The sequence below is a fragment of the Cladophialophora bantiana genome (genome assembly GCF_000835475.1).
Source record: "Cladophialophora bantiana CBS 173.52 unplaced genomic scaffold supercont1.9, whole genome shotgun sequence".
NCBI lineage: Eukaryota > Fungi > Ascomycota > Eurotiomycetes > Chaetothyriales > Herpotrichiellaceae > Cladophialophora > Cladophialophora bantiana.
In genome coordinates, this window is record NW_015971583.1 from 852,906 (window position 1) to 869,788 (window position 16,883).

Below are 16,883 nucleotides of genomic sequence, written 5' to 3' on the forward strand. Positions count from 1 at the left end.
TCAAGAGGCAGATAATGAATGTCTACATAGTATACGACAGCAGTGAGGACATATCTTTTTGTAGAAAAGAATAATATATCATCGATGCTTTTGACACTTGATTGATCTCATTGGTCTTCAGATCACACATGTTTCGCGTCAACTTTAGCATCACTTGATTTTCTTAGTGCATTGTTGGCTTGTTTAGACTGATCTGGCTTGCTTGTTAACAATCCTTTGTGCGCTTATGCATGGACTGAAGGGGAACGATCTAAGGCTTCATGCTCACTCACCTTTGTAAGCATGTTCAGGTCTATTGGAGTAAATGAACCGAAGGGCCCGTAGACACTTAACTGCCACGCACTGACTTGACAGATCTTTCGCGGTAGGGTAAAATCGAAGTCTTGTCTCGCTAATAGAGGATCCCTAACACCTTGTTTCTATTGCAGACATGTATTCAGTGTTACACTGTCCATACGAGAAAAAGACCTGTTGGGTAGGAGGCTATCAGGCGATTTCATTGTCTTTTGGTTAAAGTCCATACTATGTGTCTTAGATATGGGTGAGCCTCGGGAATTTTGCCGCAGTTTTAGAACAAGGTTCTACATGGCGAGAATATGATATGGTACAGACAAAACCCGATGGCTGTATTTGTCTCCGATATAGTCTGAGTGTGGTGCGCAAGCGGGTGTGGTGCGGTGGTATCTCTCCTCACGAGACGAGTACCACAGGCCTAGCGGAATCGGAAAGCCGAAAATTGAGCTCTGATTCTTTTTCAGGAGATCTTGGATGAAGTATAAGATGCCAGATGGTAAAATTCTGCGTCATTACCAGTATACAGTCTGGTGAACTATCTAGGAAATTCACCGCAGGGAGGTATCTTGGGGTGAGTGTCTGGCTAGAGTACTTGTGAAGGGTAAAGAGTCAGCTGATTAAGCTAGTACTAGTTATATCGTCTTAGCTGTTCGGAACTCGGCTTTTAAGAGATTGGAGTTAAACAGCTCGTTTTTCTATCCGGTAACCATCGGTATACTCAATAGTGAGCGGAACGAGAAAGTTAGAGCTTTTGACCCACAGAACAGTTTCCGCAGATGCTGTCTTGTTGGACCTCGGTTTAAGGCCCCTGATCTGTGCATATCCGGCAGATATAAAGGCCTGCCCTTGCAAGTTAAAAAGGGATAATTATTTGATATTTATCCGAAACTGGAGGGGCGGGAAATTTCCCACGAATCAGAAAATTAAGCGATAGGAACATGCTCCAACCCGGGCATACTCCTAAGCAGTTACCTCGCACTTTTACAGAGTCACTCACGACACATTGTCGACTTTGATTTCGGCTCTGGTACAGGTCTCCTCTACTTGAGCTTTGCACTCACGGGGTTCTGTCCGTCCTTCCTGTGGCAGCTCAAGGAAGAGGAGAAGCAATGCAATAGTACGATTTTGATGAAGCACATTATATTCTCAGCCGGAAAGGCAAAAACTCTCTCTACCGAGCTCTAAACCAGCCTTCTGCACAACTTCCTTCAGGAGCTCAGTGACAAGAGAGAGCTGGCGTATTGGCAATACCGTGATGGCTCTTCCTCAGCATAATCGCGTGCTCTGGTATGAGCAACCGGCAAAAGTATGGACAGAGGCACTTCCGATCGGCACTGGACGTTTGGGAGCGATGATCAAAGGTGGCTTGGACGTTGACAGACTGTGGATGAACGAAGATTCCGTATGGTACGGTGGGCCTCAGAATCGGGTCAACCCGTTGGCAAAAGCCAGCCTGCCCGAGATCCGTAAACTTCTGGATCTTAACCACGTACAGGAAGCCCAGGAATTGCTCAAGAGAACTTTCACGGCACTGCCGTCGAGTCTTCGACACTACTCACCCCTGGGTGATGTTTTTTTAACCTTTGGACACGGCACTCCTAGCGACGACAAGAAGGATTTTAGTGGAATCCCGGACCAGACAAAGCGAGCCGTCAGGCCTGCGGCTAAGAACTATACCCGCCGCCTGGATCTGACGACTGCCATTGCAAGTGTAGCATACACATTTGAAGGAGTTGAGTATCTGCGTGAGTATTTTGCAAGTACGGCAGATGAAATGGTCGCTGTGCGCGTTTCCTGCAGCCGCCCAGACTCTCTTCGGTTCCAAGTAAGGGTGAATCGTGGCAGCAACGACAACCCCATGCTGGAGCGGAATTGTCTATACGATAGCCTTGAGAACATTCCAGAAGGCTTGTTGCTGAAAGCCAATTTGGGAGGCCCTACCGCTGTATGGGCAGCGATGGGGGTTAAAGTTGTGGTTGAAGGGGGAAGAGGTCAATGTCTTCTTGGTGAGGAACTCGATGCCGCGGGAGACTCGATTATTATTCTCATCGCTGGCGAAACCACGTTCAGAAATAAAGATGCTGGCCAGGCTGTTATCAATCGACTTGACGCAGCGGCAAAGTATTCGTGGCAGGAATTGCGGAACAGGCACATACAGCGATACTCCTCCTTCTACTCAAGGGTCTCTCTCAGTATTGGAGAGGACAACCCCAATTTGAGCACAATACCTACGGACAAGAGACTTTCTAGGGTCAAGGGTGGTGAAGTTGACAACGATTTAGCGGCACTGTTGTTCTCTTTCGGCCGATATCTACTCATTGGCTCTTCGCTGTCGGGCCTCCCAGCAAATCTCCAGGGTATATGGAATTACAGCCATCAGCCGATTTGGGGATCCAAATACACGATAAACATCAACATCCAAATGAACTACTGGTTGGCAGAGGTTGCCAATCTATCAGAGTGTCATCTGGTGCTCTTCGACCACATCCAGCGCATGGCTGAGCGAGGCAAGCAAGTGGCGCAGGACATGTATGGTTGTAGAGGGTTTGTGGCACATCACAACACGGACATATGGGGCGACTGCGCCCCTCAGGACCGATACGTTCCAGCCACGTACTGGGTGCTCGGAGGGGCTTGGTTTTGTACCCATCTCTGGGAGCACTACCTGTACACGCATGACCTGGAGTTTTTGAAGTGGGCCTATCCGCTGCTTCAAGAGGCGGCCTTGTTCTTTGAAGATTTCCTCATCGAAAGAAATGGCGTCCTCGTGGTATCACCCACGGTCTCGGCTGAGAACTCCTACATCATTCCAGGTACTCGGGAAATAGGAGCGGTCTGCGTGGGCGCCACATGGGACGCTCAGATCCTCTTCGAGCTGTTCACCGGTTGCGCTGAAGCGAGCAAGATCCTCGGGCAACCGGCTGAACGATACCTTCAAGTCCTGTCTCGGCTCCCTCAGCCCAAGATTGGGAAGCATGGAGAACTTCTCGAATGGATGGAAGACGTGGAAGAGGTGGAACCAGGCCATCGACACATCTCGCACGCCTTCGGTCTTTATCCGGGCCGGAGCCTCCTGTCAGACGAGCACAAATCCGCCATCAGAGTCACTCTGAAGCGACGCCTAGCTGGCGGCGGCGGGCATACTGGTTGGAGTGCCGCATGGATTCTGGCGTTATATGCCCGTCTAAGGGAGCCTCAACCAGCACAAGCGATCATCCAAAAGTTCTTGCAACATTCCACTCTCCCCAACCTCTTTGGTGATCACCCGCCCTTCCAGATCGATGGTAATTTCGGCATAGCCGCAGGAATCGCAGAGATGTTGATCCAAAGCCATGAGGAAGGTTATGTGGACCTCCTCCCGTGCTTACCGCACGAGTGGGAGGACGTTGGGCACGCCACAGGATTGTGTGCTAGGGGCGGCATCGTGGTGGACATGGAATGGAAGAGGGGAAAGTTGACCTATGCCCGCTTCACTGGGAAGCTTACGGTACAGTTCGTGGCCCGTATCGACCCAAAGAGGCTTGAGAATGGATCGGGTCAAATAGTTATTCAGCTAGATGCAGGCGAGAGCAAGACTCTCAACGGTTCCTGGCTAAATTAGGAGCATTGGCGGAGTGCGTTGAGACTTCGGGCTTTAGGATTTGCCGCATTGGTTCGCTTGAGGTTGACAAAGAATCTTACCTGCGGCCAGTGAGAAGTTTCCAATGCTCTTTAGAGTCCCGACTGGTCTGCCACTCCTAGTCCAATCCGATTGGTACTTGTTAAATAATTTATTGATCTGGCCGAAGTCGCCTCAACTCCCACCAAGACTAAAGTCAACCCTAGTAAACTGTATACCCTATTGGCAATTACGCGGACATTCCACCATTGAATGCTTGATATTTCTCACGTGGAAAGTGAGACGCTCTCGAGCGACCCCTGACGGTGAAATTTATGCGGAGTCCACGAGCAAAGCTGGGTTTTATTGGCCACTAGTGTATAATTGTGGAGAAATGGTGACCGATCTCGGCGCGTCTAGTCGTTAGCGTGGGCCCTGAATAGTGGCTTGGTGGCTCCCCGCGACACTACGGTGCGCAGGGGTTGCGTGCGGGGCTCCCGCCTTGCCCGCCTTCCAGGAGAAATCTGGAGAAGCCAGGCCTTTCTTGGCCCAGAAAAACCCCGTCGTTGTTGACTTAAAACCCCCGCGCAGCCTCCTCAGCCTCTTCTGCACTCGCTCCTTCCTCTGCGCAATAAAACGAAATAGTGGCATCGCTCGAAATTCCACAACGAACGAATAGTGCCATTGCCCTAAGCTTGTGTCAACATGCCCGCTGGCACAGGGAATTCGAAGAGCAAGTCTCATACCTGTGTAGACTGCGGCCAAGTTCTGTCTCGACAAGATCACCTCGAACGGCATCGCCTGACTGCTCACTCGGAACGCGGTACCTTCGACTCGGCGTGCACGGCCTGCGGCAGGAAATTTTCCAGGAGGTTTGTCAAGGTTGCGGTGGCTATTTTCCGCCAAGACTGACACCCCAAGGGATGTGCTTGTACGGCATTATCGCGTTCTGCATGGAATCCATTGTGAGCCACGACCGAAAGGGCGACCAAGGAAGACCCCAAAACCAGCAACCAATAAAGCGTATTCACTGACTGCACTTCTTCTGCTTCCCCAAATTGCTAACTCTGAAAAAGTTCTGCTGATTCTTCCAATTCTGCGGCTCAGCCCAGCAACGACTCTCTCGACCACCCCGAGCAAGATAGGGTTGGGTCCGAACGCAATCAAGCTATTCCCGAATGTGTATCTGAATTACCTTCTCAAGACGCTGGCGACGCTCTTGACACGCAATGGGAGATGCTTTTGAATGCCACGACGTCCGAGCTACACAATGCTGCCGGCATAGCTACAACAGCTGACCGCAGCAATAGTCGGTTCAACTTTCCTAATACTTTTCAGTCAGATTCAGACCTCTTGAACTCCTACACGGGATTCCAGCCTTTGTTTGACAATGCTGCCTACTCGTTTAACGGTAAGCAAGCAAGTCCACAATCATTTCTTTTATCCTGCCTCCGGAAATTATCTTACGGAATGCAGACTTCGACAGTAATATCTCACTTCTCGGTTGGATGAACTCCGAGAACTTGGCGAATACTTACAGCATGCCCCCAGATCTAAATATTTCCGATTTTCCAATGCAAGGGTTGGAGGATCCACCCAGGACGACGAGAATGCAGCCGGACAATTCCAAAGCTATGAATAATACTGTTGATGGGACGATGACGGGAGCTGATCTTCCGCTGGACAAAGGAGATTCGGTGGCATCATTTCCACACGTGGATACTTCGGCATTACCAACTCCGTCTGCGTCGCAGGATCCCGGTTCAAGCCCTCTGGAAGACGCCCCAGATTCTGTCCCAGTGGAAAGAGACACCAACACCTGGCCTTACGAATATCAAGCTGGAGAAGAGGGAAGGATCGTTTTCCCCGTCCTGAATCCAGAGGACCTCAGAAGAGCTAAAACATATCACGGCGCTAGCGGCACCAGCTCTCCAAGGAAGAATTTCCAACTCCTTGGTACGTTTGGCAAACTGGACGATAAAAAGCTTTCTAGCATCATCCAACTTCTAAGTCTACCACTTGCACGAGCGCCATGGCAGGAAGACGTCGATTTACTACGGTCCCTTCCCGGGCCCGACATTCTTCACCACTTCACGGACTTGTACTTTCTCCATTTTCATGATGTGAGTTGACAGGAGCCTTGTTGATGCTCCGTCTCCACAGCTGACATATCTTTGACAGCTCTGGCCCATAATCCACAGGCCAACATTCAAGATATCCGATGCGCCCACCATTCTGGTGCTCACAATGGCCTGCGTGAGTTTCTCTTTTTAGTTCCTGTGTCGACTCTTGGGTGTCAAGTCTGATTGATGTCTCCAGATTGGCGCATGCTACTCTGGTCTCGACCGGTCGCTCGAGTTTGCCGACACACTTGCCGAGCTTTGTAGGCGGACGACGGCTTGGATGGTAAGCTCTTCTGCAGGTAGATGCTATGTCAGACGAGTAACTCAACTGGAATTAGGGCGAACATGATCCTCGATTCTTGCGGTCTCCGTCCTATGGAGTATCACTCCTCTTGCAGCACCTACATGCCATGGGCTCCGGCTCGCGACGCCTTTTTGAGACGACCGACGCTTCTCGCTCGCGCCTCATCAGCATCGCACGGCAAATGAATGGCGCACGGCCACATACCTCACCTACCGATGCAGATTCATCTAATCGAGACACATTTCAAAACTGGCTCGAGTGGGTAAGCCAAGAGCAAGTGAAGAGATTGAGTTGGTTTCTATTTGTTAGTCTACTCAATTCGCCTAGTTGTGATCTTGACATTGCCACTGTCCCGGACAAATCTATGAAGACTACTTGACCGTCCACTGATCAAACTCTAAACTATAGGAATTTGACTGTCTTTATTCCGCCTTCTCAAAGCAAAACCCATGCACAAAGCTTGAGGAATTACCGCCGGAATTTCCCTGTGAACAGTTATACTGGGACGCACCAACAGCGTTTGCTTGGGCAGCTTGTCCATTTCAGACCGCTCCGCGGGGACCTCCGACCATGCAAACTATCAGCAATTTCGTGGAGAAAGCAAGCCCATCCATCATCAGTCAACTCGACAACATCGGAAAACGGTTGCTGATTCGATGCCTCGCCCAGCAACTGTATGCCTGCCAAGAACAGATGGACTCGAGCTTATATCATATCCTCTGGCAGGACAACAGTGGGCTAGAAGTAAATCGCACTGTTCGATCCCAACTCTCGAGAGCCATCATGTCTGTGTATGAATTCAGCTGGGCCGATCATCCACGCCGGTACACCCTCCGCCACGCTCTGCGCATTGGCATCGCCGTGCATTATAGTCACATATTTGGCGCGGGAAAAATTGTCGACCTGGTCACTCGCGTCGCACGCAAGCGGGCTTCGGGATTCGACATGTCGAAAATGTCCAATAGCACAGGGTTCGTGTCGACTTCTAACAATACAGCCTCTCCAGGTGATGAAGTCGCGGCGGTAGCTGCCTTCGGTGAAGAACCCGAAGTCATCAGGGAAATGATGTGGCATGCTTCACAAGTTTGTTACCTTCAACGCCGCCATCCTTTCAACTCACCCCTCGAACCCCTGTCGGTATTTCTGGCGGGAATCACGCTTTGGGCGTGCTGCAAATACTTTTGTCCGCATCAGGCATCAATGCGCGTCGGACCCTCCATTCAGTTGGACGAGCCGTCCTTTTGCAGTTCTCAACGTGCCAGCCAGGCTGTCAAAGCCTGGATTAAGAACGGTGGCAAGACTTTCCTAGAGGGCGTGGGCGATGTCCAGGATCCCGACGCACCAAGCCGGGTCCTTCAGCTGAGCGTGGATATGACTCGCCGGCTTAAAGTCTGGCAAATGGCATCAAATGTATCAGAAATCTTCGTCCGCCTCCTGCAACGTGAGGAACACGAGACCACCCAGCGCCACGACACCCATACATTTCAGCCATAGCAATACATGACTAGAGCACGTATCAATTCTAGTCGATTTTCATGGCAATGTGCCCCGAATTCAAGGCCATGGTGCTTTAATGACCTTTCGAAATCGCCAGGAACATGATTGACCAAAAAAAGCAAAAAGATCTGTCAGAGACGGAAGTTGTTGGCTTGCCTATTGTGCCGGGTACATGTGAAACGTATGTACAAGACAAACCGAGACGAGTGCGGATATTTATTTCACGGAGATGGCATCATTTATTTGACAAAATAAGAGAAGACAAGGCTCGGCGAAGAGAGAAATTTGCGTCAGCGTTCTGCGGGACCAGTTTCTCGATTCTGATCTCAGATACAGTCGATTCTTAAGGACCACGCAGTTATTTGGCAGCATTTATTTTCCTCTCAGCCTCTAAGAGAGCAATGGTATCCTCGTAAATCAGATCCATCTTGCTCATTGTGGAGCCGGGTCCAGACGGCAGTGGGCTGTCAACGAGCACCCTCCTAGTCGTGTGCTTCAGCTTCTCCAAGACCGTCCCTCCCTCGTACTCGGCGCTCTCCACGAGCGTGAGCATGGTCTCGGCCAGCTCTTCCGGGGTGGCAAAGACATCGGCGTCGGAAATCGCCTTCATTTTGTCCGGGTTGTTGCTCCACAGCGGCGTCAGGACCATGCCCGGGGCGACGGCGACGACTTTGATCCCAAACTCCTGATGCAAGGGTGCCAGGGAGCGCGTGAAGGCGGAAACAGCTGCCTTCGAGGTAGCATAGAGCGGCTGGTTAAAGAGGGCATATTGGGCGGCCAGCGACGAAATGTTGAGGATGACTCCCACTGTCCCGTTGCATTTCCTGCCATTGGATCTGGTGATCTGATCGCGAATGGCCATCCGCGTTCCCTTGACAAGGCCCTGCACATTGATATCAAACGATTTGTAACTTTCGGTCTCTGTGTCTTTCCAGAAACTTGACCAGTCCTGCACAGATAAACAATTAGAATCTCTCTTCGTTTTATACTGAAAGGTGGAAACGGTAGGTAAAAGACCGAACCGGTTCAAAGACACCTGCCCCGTTGCAAAGCAGGTCAATAGGTCCCAACTCAGAATTCGTGAAGGTAAACAGCCTCTCCAAGTCCTTCCAGTTTGATACGTCTGTCTTGTGGAAGAGTACTTTGGTCGACTTGGGCTCTTGTTGGAAATCCTTGAAAGCAGGTGTCTCCTGGACATCGGCGACAACAACATGTGCCCCTCTAGAGACTAGCAATTTCGCAAAAGCAAGGTTGATGCCTATCCCATTCCCGTTAGCGATTAGTGACTAGAAAGAATTTGGCGTCATCGGGTTCTTGACTGCGCATCTTCACATACCAGAGCTGGCACCTGTCACAATAGCATTTTTTCCGCGTACTGAGAAGGACATTGTGTCCGTCTTTTTAATGGATCCTTGGACTCCTGTCGTCAACGACAGCGACCCTGGGGATGAATGTATTTGAACGAAATGACTCTGAACACAAAGATCAGGAACTGGACCCCGTGAAGATATTGCCGTGCACTTTTCTCCAGACTCTAGGCGTCCTTTGCGGGGGTTTTTCATGAGATCTGTGGGGGAAGCGCAATATGCGACACACATTGGCACACGGTGCTTGTAGATTGCAACCCTTCCACCCGGCCGGTTTAGAAATCAGGAACGTCTTTTTGAGTATTCTTTGTTACCGAACGAAACGGTGGGTCTGAAGACCATCTCAACTCAAGGTTCCCCATCAAGCTATGCATATGACTCCCTACATAGCTTGGTGATATGCGCAGAGGCTCTCTTACTGGGACTCGTTATCCAGCATACTCCTCTAGTCATACCACGAGAAAGGTTTCAATCTCGGAAGCATCCACTCTTACAAGTAACACCGAACATAATCCCACCGAGTCCTAGCTTAAGGGCTTGCTCAAACAAATAATATGAATCAAAAGTTGGCCTAATCTTAACTCCGGTACCATGGGGTGTGTTATGCAACAGGACTATAGTTTTGATGGTTTCCACCTCGGCAGCCTCTTTTCTTTGAACGCTATTAATCCTTCGCTAGAGTTTTCGCCCGCCATAAGTTTCTCGTAGAATCTCTCGTGAGTATTTTGGAATGCTCTTTCAACGCTGGATGTCTCCCAAGCTTCTCTTAGCGCTGACCTTGTAACGATCATTGCGTCTGGTGATACTGCAGCAATTTGTCGTGCGATGCTGATCGCCTCTTCGATGAGCGTTTCTGGTTTCTTTGAAATTCGATTGATAAGATTATACTGCAACGCTTCCTTTGCAGTGATAGACCGTCCGCTGAGGGCAATCTCGCTGGCGACATGAAGCCCTGCGGTGCGAATCAGACGAGGAAGCCCGCCGCCATAGGCGTACAGTCCGACCTTTGCCTCTGGAAGACCAAATTGCGCATTTGGAGTGGCAATGACCACATCACTATTCCACGTGTTAGAAATGTCCTAGTCGCCTTTGGCCGACAGTTGGCGTGGATATTGACAGACGCACCAGTTCAAGGCAATTTCCCACCCTCCACCTAATGCATAACCGTTGACTGCTGCAACAATCGGCTTCTTCCCTTCTCTCCTGCTGATCCCAGCAAACCCAGAATTTGGATGGTTGTATTTGTACGGCTCAGCTTTCCATGAGTCATCGCCGGACTTTTTGACCTGCTGCATCTCGATCAGATCCGAACCGACACAAAATGCTCGGTCTCCAGCGCCCGTGACAATGGCAACACGCAGCGATGGCTCGTTGTCAAACCACTTGAACAAGGCGTCCATCTGCCAATGGAGGGCGTACGGGATTGAATTGAGCTGTCGGGGACGGTTGATTGTTGCAAGCATAATATGCGGTTCTGGAAATGCCGTGTCACAGCCATCACACCGTGGAGGCGGACATCCAAATGCCTTAGAGATATCCATTGTGGTTGTCTTGACTGGAGTTCCAGTGAATGCTCGGTCTGCTCTCGTCGGGGGTAATAAACTTTTTGAAGTCCTAGTCCGGAGTAGATTGAAGTAAGATTGCAATCGCGGATTCTCGGATTTCTCTGCCATTCCGGGGCGGGGTTATACCTCAAGCGCCATTAGTCTATAGCAGCTGTCTTTAGATGAGGATTTCCCCGCCCAGAGATCAAAAAGTCACATGCAAGAATAGCAGATCTATTTTTCCATATTGACAATCAAGCATGAAGAATGCTTGCATATGTAAAGAAGTGGTAGGAAATTGAGCAGGGAAACACATTACGTAACCCGTGCATTCTCCTGACCATCGAAGACGCATTATTTATCTATCTACCTAGGTACCAAAGCCCGTGGCGACTTGGAATATGTTATTACACCTTACAGTCTAGGACTCAGCGAAGAAGTCTCCGTACCCACCAATTTCTCAACCTCGTAAAATGGCAGATATTGCATCAGCACAGACTTTTCTTCAGCAGGACATGTCAGCTTCGCCATCGCTGCCCTTCCTTCAGAGAGTACCTTCTTCAACGGTATCTCGAGCTTCTTGTTGTTTGCATTGTAAGGTATCTCCTGCACCCAAAACAGAAACTGAGGCACATGGCGGCGGCTGAGATCCCTTGCTATCTGAGCTCGAATCTCTCTTTCCAAGGAGCCGATATTCGATCCTTTTGTTCCTTTGATGAACAAGAACACACGCTCACTTTCGTCCCAAGCTCTTTGCTGGCCCACACAGATTGAATCTGCCACCTTGTCGTGAAACTTCTGCTCCATGATGGAATATATCTCTCCACTACCGAAACGGACACCTGATGGATTCAACACGCCGTCGCTGCGACCGAGGATCACCCATCCTGTGGTTTCTGGGTTCATCCTGATGAAGTCCCCATGCCTCCAGACGCCTGGGAATGTTGAGAAATATGAGTCGGCATATCTCTTCTTGCCAGGGTCGTTCCAAAACTTGACTGGCATGTTTGGGAACGGCCTTTTGCACACTAACTCTCCGCTCTCACCAGGCTTAGCAGGCCGACCGTCTGGCGTGAAAACATCGATATCAGTGCCAAGTTCTTTGACCGTCATTTCGCCTGCATACCCCGGCATGCCGATATGGCCTGCCAGGAAGTTGCCACAAAGCTCAGTACCCCCGGAGAATGACATTTGACAGACAGGCCCAAACGCTTCCTTAAGCCACTTTGATTGAGATTCGGTGAGAATCGCCCCGGCAGACAGGATACATTTGAGATTTTTGACGTAAGGCTTGGGGTTGACTCCAGTTTTTTGCAGTTCGGAAAAATATCGAGGGCCGGCACCCCAGGCTGTAACTCCAGCCCCTAGGACCGCCGCCAGCTGCTTCTCTGGAGTGGGATAGAATGGAGATCCATTATAGAGGACGACAGTAGTACCGCATAACATGGCCGATATCATGATATTCCACAAAACCCACCCAATACCTGCATAGTGGTAGTGGACGTCATCAGGACCAAAATTTTTGTGGAGGAGGCTCTCTTTCTTTCCATTTACGACCATACCGCCATGGGAATGGACGATACCTTTCGGAGTGCCGGTGGTGCCCGAAGAGAAGGCGATAAGAAGTGGGTGATTGAAAGGAACCTGATCGAAGGAAAGCGGTCTCCCCGTTGCCCGCTGTCGAAATTCCTCTATGGGCACCCAGCCGTATGGAACGGTTCCAGAGGTGCAGATGACCTCTGCACCTGATCCCTTCTCAATCAACGAGAATATTTTCGTAACTCTGTCGGAAATGAGGTGCCGTTTTCCATTGTACTGGTAAGATGACTCCGCAAACACAATCTTGGGGCACACCTGACCCATTCTATCAAGCAACACTCTTTCTCCAGCATCCGTGGCGAATGCTGAGACGATTGCTCCAACAGATGCGATAGCCAAGAACAACGCGAGAGATTCAGGTGAGCTGCCGCCAATAATGCAAACAACATCTCCTCTTGAGATGTTTGACGCTCTCATAGCATCGGATAGGATCCGAACATTTTCGTTGAGCTCTTTCCAGGTAACCTCGCGAAGAGACGCCAAGTTTTCCTCACTGAGATATTTGATAGCCACTCCTGCATCCGTCCTTGAAAGTAGATTTTCCGCATAATTGAGACGCGCATTCTCGAAGAAAGGTGGAAATTGATCAATTCTGAGCGATTCGTCGACGGCACGGGTGGGATGGACCGAAGCTTTGATTTCCATGAATCTCCACAATGCCATCCAAAAGTCATTTGGTCTTCCAATTGAGAATTCATGGAGGTCATGGTAGTCCTGCAGAGAGAGGCCCAACTCGGAATTTACTCTCCTGCGAAAAATATCAAAATTGGTTTCGAGGCCCGGGGGAGGAACATAAACCAGCTCTGGTGCCATGGTGGGTTTGCAATTGGAAACTTGATCAATCGCTTTGCTTGAAAACACTAAGAACTTCAGATCTTGTTGCAATAGTCTCAGTTGAAGAAAGAAAAATATGAAATAATAGAGGTCACTCATAGGTCCATACTAGTAGTTTGCCTACCGGACGCCACTTCCGGTGTGCGATAGTCATAAACTGCAATGTGATAAGTTGGTGCACGATCCTGAAGTTCGACTGTCGAAACCCCACCATGGATAACCAAGGCAATCTCTCAGTATACTGATCTCTGTATCTGCAGCATTGAGCAGGTCGTGGAAAGTTCCACCTGAGATAGAGTGGGAGTATTGCCGCCTCAGCCGTTATTGAGAGGCAGCCATAACATTTCCCTAATAGACATAGTCCCAGCGATCTGAAGCCACTTACTCTCAGGAGAGATAAATCCCCGCTACAGAAGTCAATAACCCAGTATTGTACGTGTAAAATTACATTTACCCAAGTTTGACTGATCTATAGTGCAAGATTCCGTCCAATGACCATCTTATCCAGAACACAGGGCTTCCACTGAGATTTATCCGAAATCTATATTGTTCCAGAGTCTCTGAAATAGCACAAAAGCCCAACTCTTTTGCCTAGTACTATAGAGTTGGAGAAATGGCAAGGCTTGAACTAGATCTGGCGTCAAAGCGGCTGCGGAAGCGTAGCGACTATGGCTACCATCTGGAATATCGACTGCGGTGGTAAGTCGTTCCACAAGTTTGCACCCTCAGACCGCAGCTCATCGGTAATAGGAACGATAACGACATTTTTGGCCATGTGAACAATCCCAACTACGGAGTGCTGACCGACAGTATTATCAACGAATACATGATCAAAGAATGCGGATATACGATGAACAAACATCAACAAGCCGCAATCATTGCAAACACCTACTTTGATTATTTTGGATCGGTCAGCTATCCGGATGTCCTCGATTGCGGACTGCGGATCGTGAAGTTAGGCAAATCGAGCGTGATGTACGAAGTGGGAATTTTTAGAAGAGGCGATGAGGACGTCAAGGCAGTGGGAGGTTCGACACACGTCTTCGTCACGCAAATCGATGGGCAATTAGGAAAACCTGCTGAGAGTGGCATGCCAAATGCAATGCGACAAGGGTACGAGAGGTTGATCAAGAGGACAAATCCGCATTCAGCTCTTTAGTTTTGTGTATAGGTCAGGACCCTACAGAATGTGTTCTGTTGAACTCAGCCCATCCTCCCTGGATTTGGGCTAGGGAACCGTGCCTGTACCTCGTGCCTTGCAGGTTCTGGAAACCCCTTGCAAGTCTCTGCCCAATCGAAAAAGTCATTTGTTAAAACCATTGAACTCGAGAATCATTGCCACCAAATATTCCCCATCTTCTGCTTTTGTTCGCCTCTCTTCCCCGCTCCATTTTGCAGACTGTGCCGAAAATCCCCACCCTCTGGCATTTTGTAAACCCCACTAGTGCAAGGCTGAAGTCCCCTATTTTGCTGAGAATTGCGGAGTATTCCGGCCAATCGTATCTCACGAACCTTGGCGATTTGAGTGGAGGATAGAAACTGCTTTCATGGCAGTTTAAAGAAGTATTGATCGTAGATATTGACCCAGTATATCTGTCCCAACACTCTTGTCCGTCGTGTGTTTCCGTCTCATGTTTTAGGAGATCCCTCTTCAAACTCTGATATTATTGCTCAGCAACCAAAATGGGATCCATTAACGTTGCAAAATCGTACGACGTTGTTGTCGTGGGTGCTGGTTTTAGCGGAATGTGGCACCTATATCATCTGAGGAAGGCAGGATTCTCGGTCCGCTTGTTCGAAGCGGGTTCTGACTACGGCGGAACTTGGTACTGGAACTGCTATCCAGGGGCGCGAGTGGATACAGAAATTCCAGTTTATCAGTTCACCGACAAGACAACAGTACATGATTGGAACTGGACGCAACGATACCCAGCACGGGACGAAATACAGGAATATTTTCACCATGTCAGTCGCGTCTGGGATCTGGACCGCGACGTATCTTTCAACTCGAAGGTCACATCACTAATCTGGGACTCCTCAGACAAGTTGTGGCTCGTTGAAATTGGCGATGCGGGAGAGATCTTCTGTGCACAACATATTATCATGGGTACGGGGTTTGCTGCCAAAGCCTATATCCCATCTTATAAGAACCTCGAAGCGTTCCAGGGAGCCAAGACGCATTCAGCAAGATGGCCAATGGACGGTAGTATGGATGTCCAAGGGAAACGGGTTGCTGTTATAGGAACTGGTGCTAGCGGAGTGCAGCTTGTTCAGGCAATTAGCAAAGTTGCCTCGCATCTCACTGTCTTCCAGAGAACGCCAAACATGGCTCTTCCCATGGGACAGGATGATATTAACGAAGCCGACAACCAGCGGTTGAAGGAAAGCTATCAAAACACAACACAAAAAATTAACACAACTTATGCTGGGTTTCTCTACGACTTTGTACCGTCAATGGGGAGAGACACCAACGAGGAACAGCGGAACGAACTGTGGGAGCAACTCTTTTACCATGGTGGCCTACACTTCTGGCTTGGAAATTATCTGGACCTTCTCGAAGACCGGGACGTTAACGCCGCAGCCTACCGCTTTTGGAGAAAGAAAGCACTCGCTAGAATCAGGAACCCAGAAGCTGCTAAGATCTTGGCGCCAGAAATACCGCCTCATCCTTTCGGGGCTAAACGTGTCAGTCTCGAACAGGGATATTTTGAATGTTTCAATCGTGACAGCGTTACCCTGATCGATGCGAGCAAAACTGGAAATCCCATCTCCGAGTTTACGCCGGAAGGGATTAGAACGAAGGATGGTATGGAGCACAAGTTTGACGTTGTCATTTTTGCGACTGGATTCGACGCAATCACCGGATCGATGACCAAGATAAATATTCGCGGCAAGGAGGAAACTATCCGAGAGAAATGGGGTAACGGTGTCTACACACACCTTGGCATGACCACCCGTGGATTTCCAAACTTCTTCTTTGTCTACGGTCCACAAGCCCCAACGGCTTTCGCGACAGGTCCTGCATGTACTGAAACTCAGGGCTCTTGGATAGTGGAATGTTTGAAATTCCTCCGCAGAGAAAATTTCAGGTCCATTGAACCGACAAAGGAAGCGGAAACTCAGTGGCGGGAACATGTGAATGACGTTAGCGGCAAGAGCCTGTTAAGTGAAGCAGACAGTTGGTACTTCGGCGGAAACATCCCAGGGAAGCCGAAAGAGGCACTCAATTACATGGCCGGATTGCCCGAATACAGGAGAAGGATCTGGGAGAGTGCGGATTCACGATATTCTGGTTTTACTCTGGAATAGATCTTGGCGGAGGTGTAGTGGTCGGGCGCGAAAAGGGGTTCGGGAAGAGAAACGATTTTGCAAAGCTTAAAATGAATAGCCTGTACCTAGTTCTATTCTCTCCAAATCGCCTCGCCAAGAATGGAAGAATCTGAAGCATCTCATTCTGCTCACGACGACTGAACTTCTCATGTTTGGGGTATTGTGCAGCATGCTTTCTTCAAAACATGAAGAGCATGCAAAATGGGCTCCTCGTCTCCGGTCTCGAGGAATTACCTATTTAAGAAATCGATGAGGAGCCACTAGTAAGGTAAAGGAGTCGAAAGTAAAAGTCTCCTTTGGTAGTATCGTTGGGGTAAATGCCCAGATACCCCAACTACCTTCATAGGTTTTATTTTCTATTGATATGCCAGCGCGCCTACCGTGATAATATCA

The 16,883-nt window shown here is 49.4% G+C and overlaps 7 protein-coding genes across 7 annotated transcripts; 4 read left to right on the forward strand and 3 right to left on the reverse strand.

Moving 5' to 3' along the window:
* Window positions 1-1,549: 1,549 nt before the first annotated feature.
* Window positions 1,550-3,895, forward strand: Z519_06605 (uncharacterized protein; the record flags this gene model as incomplete). The annotated part of the gene is made up of 1 exon (XM_016764344.1): window positions 1,550-3,895. One exon carries the CDS (start codon window positions 1,550-1,552, stop codon window positions 3,893-3,895), a length of 2,346 nt encoding a protein of 781 aa, XP_016619426.1.
* Window positions 3,896-4,597: 702 nt separating this feature from the next.
* Z519_06606 (uncharacterized protein) lies at window positions 4,598-7,813 on the forward strand (the record flags this gene model as incomplete). Its single annotated transcript, XM_016764345.1, has 7 exons — window positions 4,598-4,764; window positions 4,969-5,303; window positions 5,369-6,015; window positions 6,074-6,148; window positions 6,212-6,298; window positions 6,354-6,623; window positions 6,728-7,813. The coding sequence occupies 7 exons, from the start codon at window positions 4,598-4,600 to the stop codon at window positions 7,811-7,813; spliced, it is 2,667 nt and encodes an 888-aa protein (XP_016619427.1).
* A 361-nt stretch (window positions 7,814-8,174) lies between these two features.
* On the reverse strand, window positions 8,175-9,204 carry Z519_06607 (uncharacterized protein; the record flags this gene model as incomplete). The annotated part of the gene is made up of 3 exons (XM_016764346.1): window positions 8,175-8,765; window positions 8,839-9,074; window positions 9,153-9,204. 3 exons carry the CDS (start codon window positions 9,202-9,204, stop codon window positions 8,175-8,177), a joined length of 879 nt encoding a protein of 292 aa, XP_016619428.1.
* A 593-nt stretch (window positions 9,205-9,797) lies between these two features.
* On the reverse strand, window positions 9,798-10,724 carry Z519_06608 (uncharacterized protein; the record flags this gene model as incomplete). Its single annotated transcript, XM_016764347.1, has 2 exons — window positions 9,798-10,239; window positions 10,309-10,724. The coding sequence occupies 2 exons, from the start codon at window positions 10,722-10,724 to the stop codon at window positions 9,798-9,800; spliced, it is 858 nt and encodes a 285-aa protein (XP_016619429.1).
* A 417-nt stretch (window positions 10,725-11,141) lies between these two features.
* Z519_06609 (acetoacetate-CoA ligase) lies at window positions 11,142-13,139 on the reverse strand (the record flags this gene model as incomplete). The annotated part of the gene is made up of 1 exon (XM_016764348.1): window positions 11,142-13,139. One exon carries the CDS (start codon window positions 13,137-13,139, stop codon window positions 11,142-11,144), a length of 1,998 nt encoding a protein of 665 aa, XP_016619430.1.
* A 634-nt stretch (window positions 13,140-13,773) lies between these two features.
* Window positions 13,774-14,319, forward strand: Z519_06610 (uncharacterized protein; the record flags this gene model as incomplete). Its single annotated transcript, XM_016764349.1, has 2 exons — window positions 13,774-13,859; window positions 13,911-14,319. The coding sequence occupies 2 exons, from the start codon at window positions 13,774-13,776 to the stop codon at window positions 14,317-14,319; spliced, it is 495 nt and encodes a 164-aa protein (XP_016619431.1).
* Window positions 14,320-14,843: 524 nt separating this feature from the next.
* Window positions 14,844-16,469, forward strand: Z519_06611 (uncharacterized protein; the record flags this gene model as incomplete). Its single annotated transcript, XM_016764350.1, has 1 exon — window positions 14,844-16,469. The coding sequence occupies one exon, from the start codon at window positions 14,844-14,846 to the stop codon at window positions 16,467-16,469; it is 1,626 nt and encodes a 541-aa protein (XP_016619432.1).
* Between the last annotated feature and the right edge of the window lie 414 nt (window positions 16,470-16,883).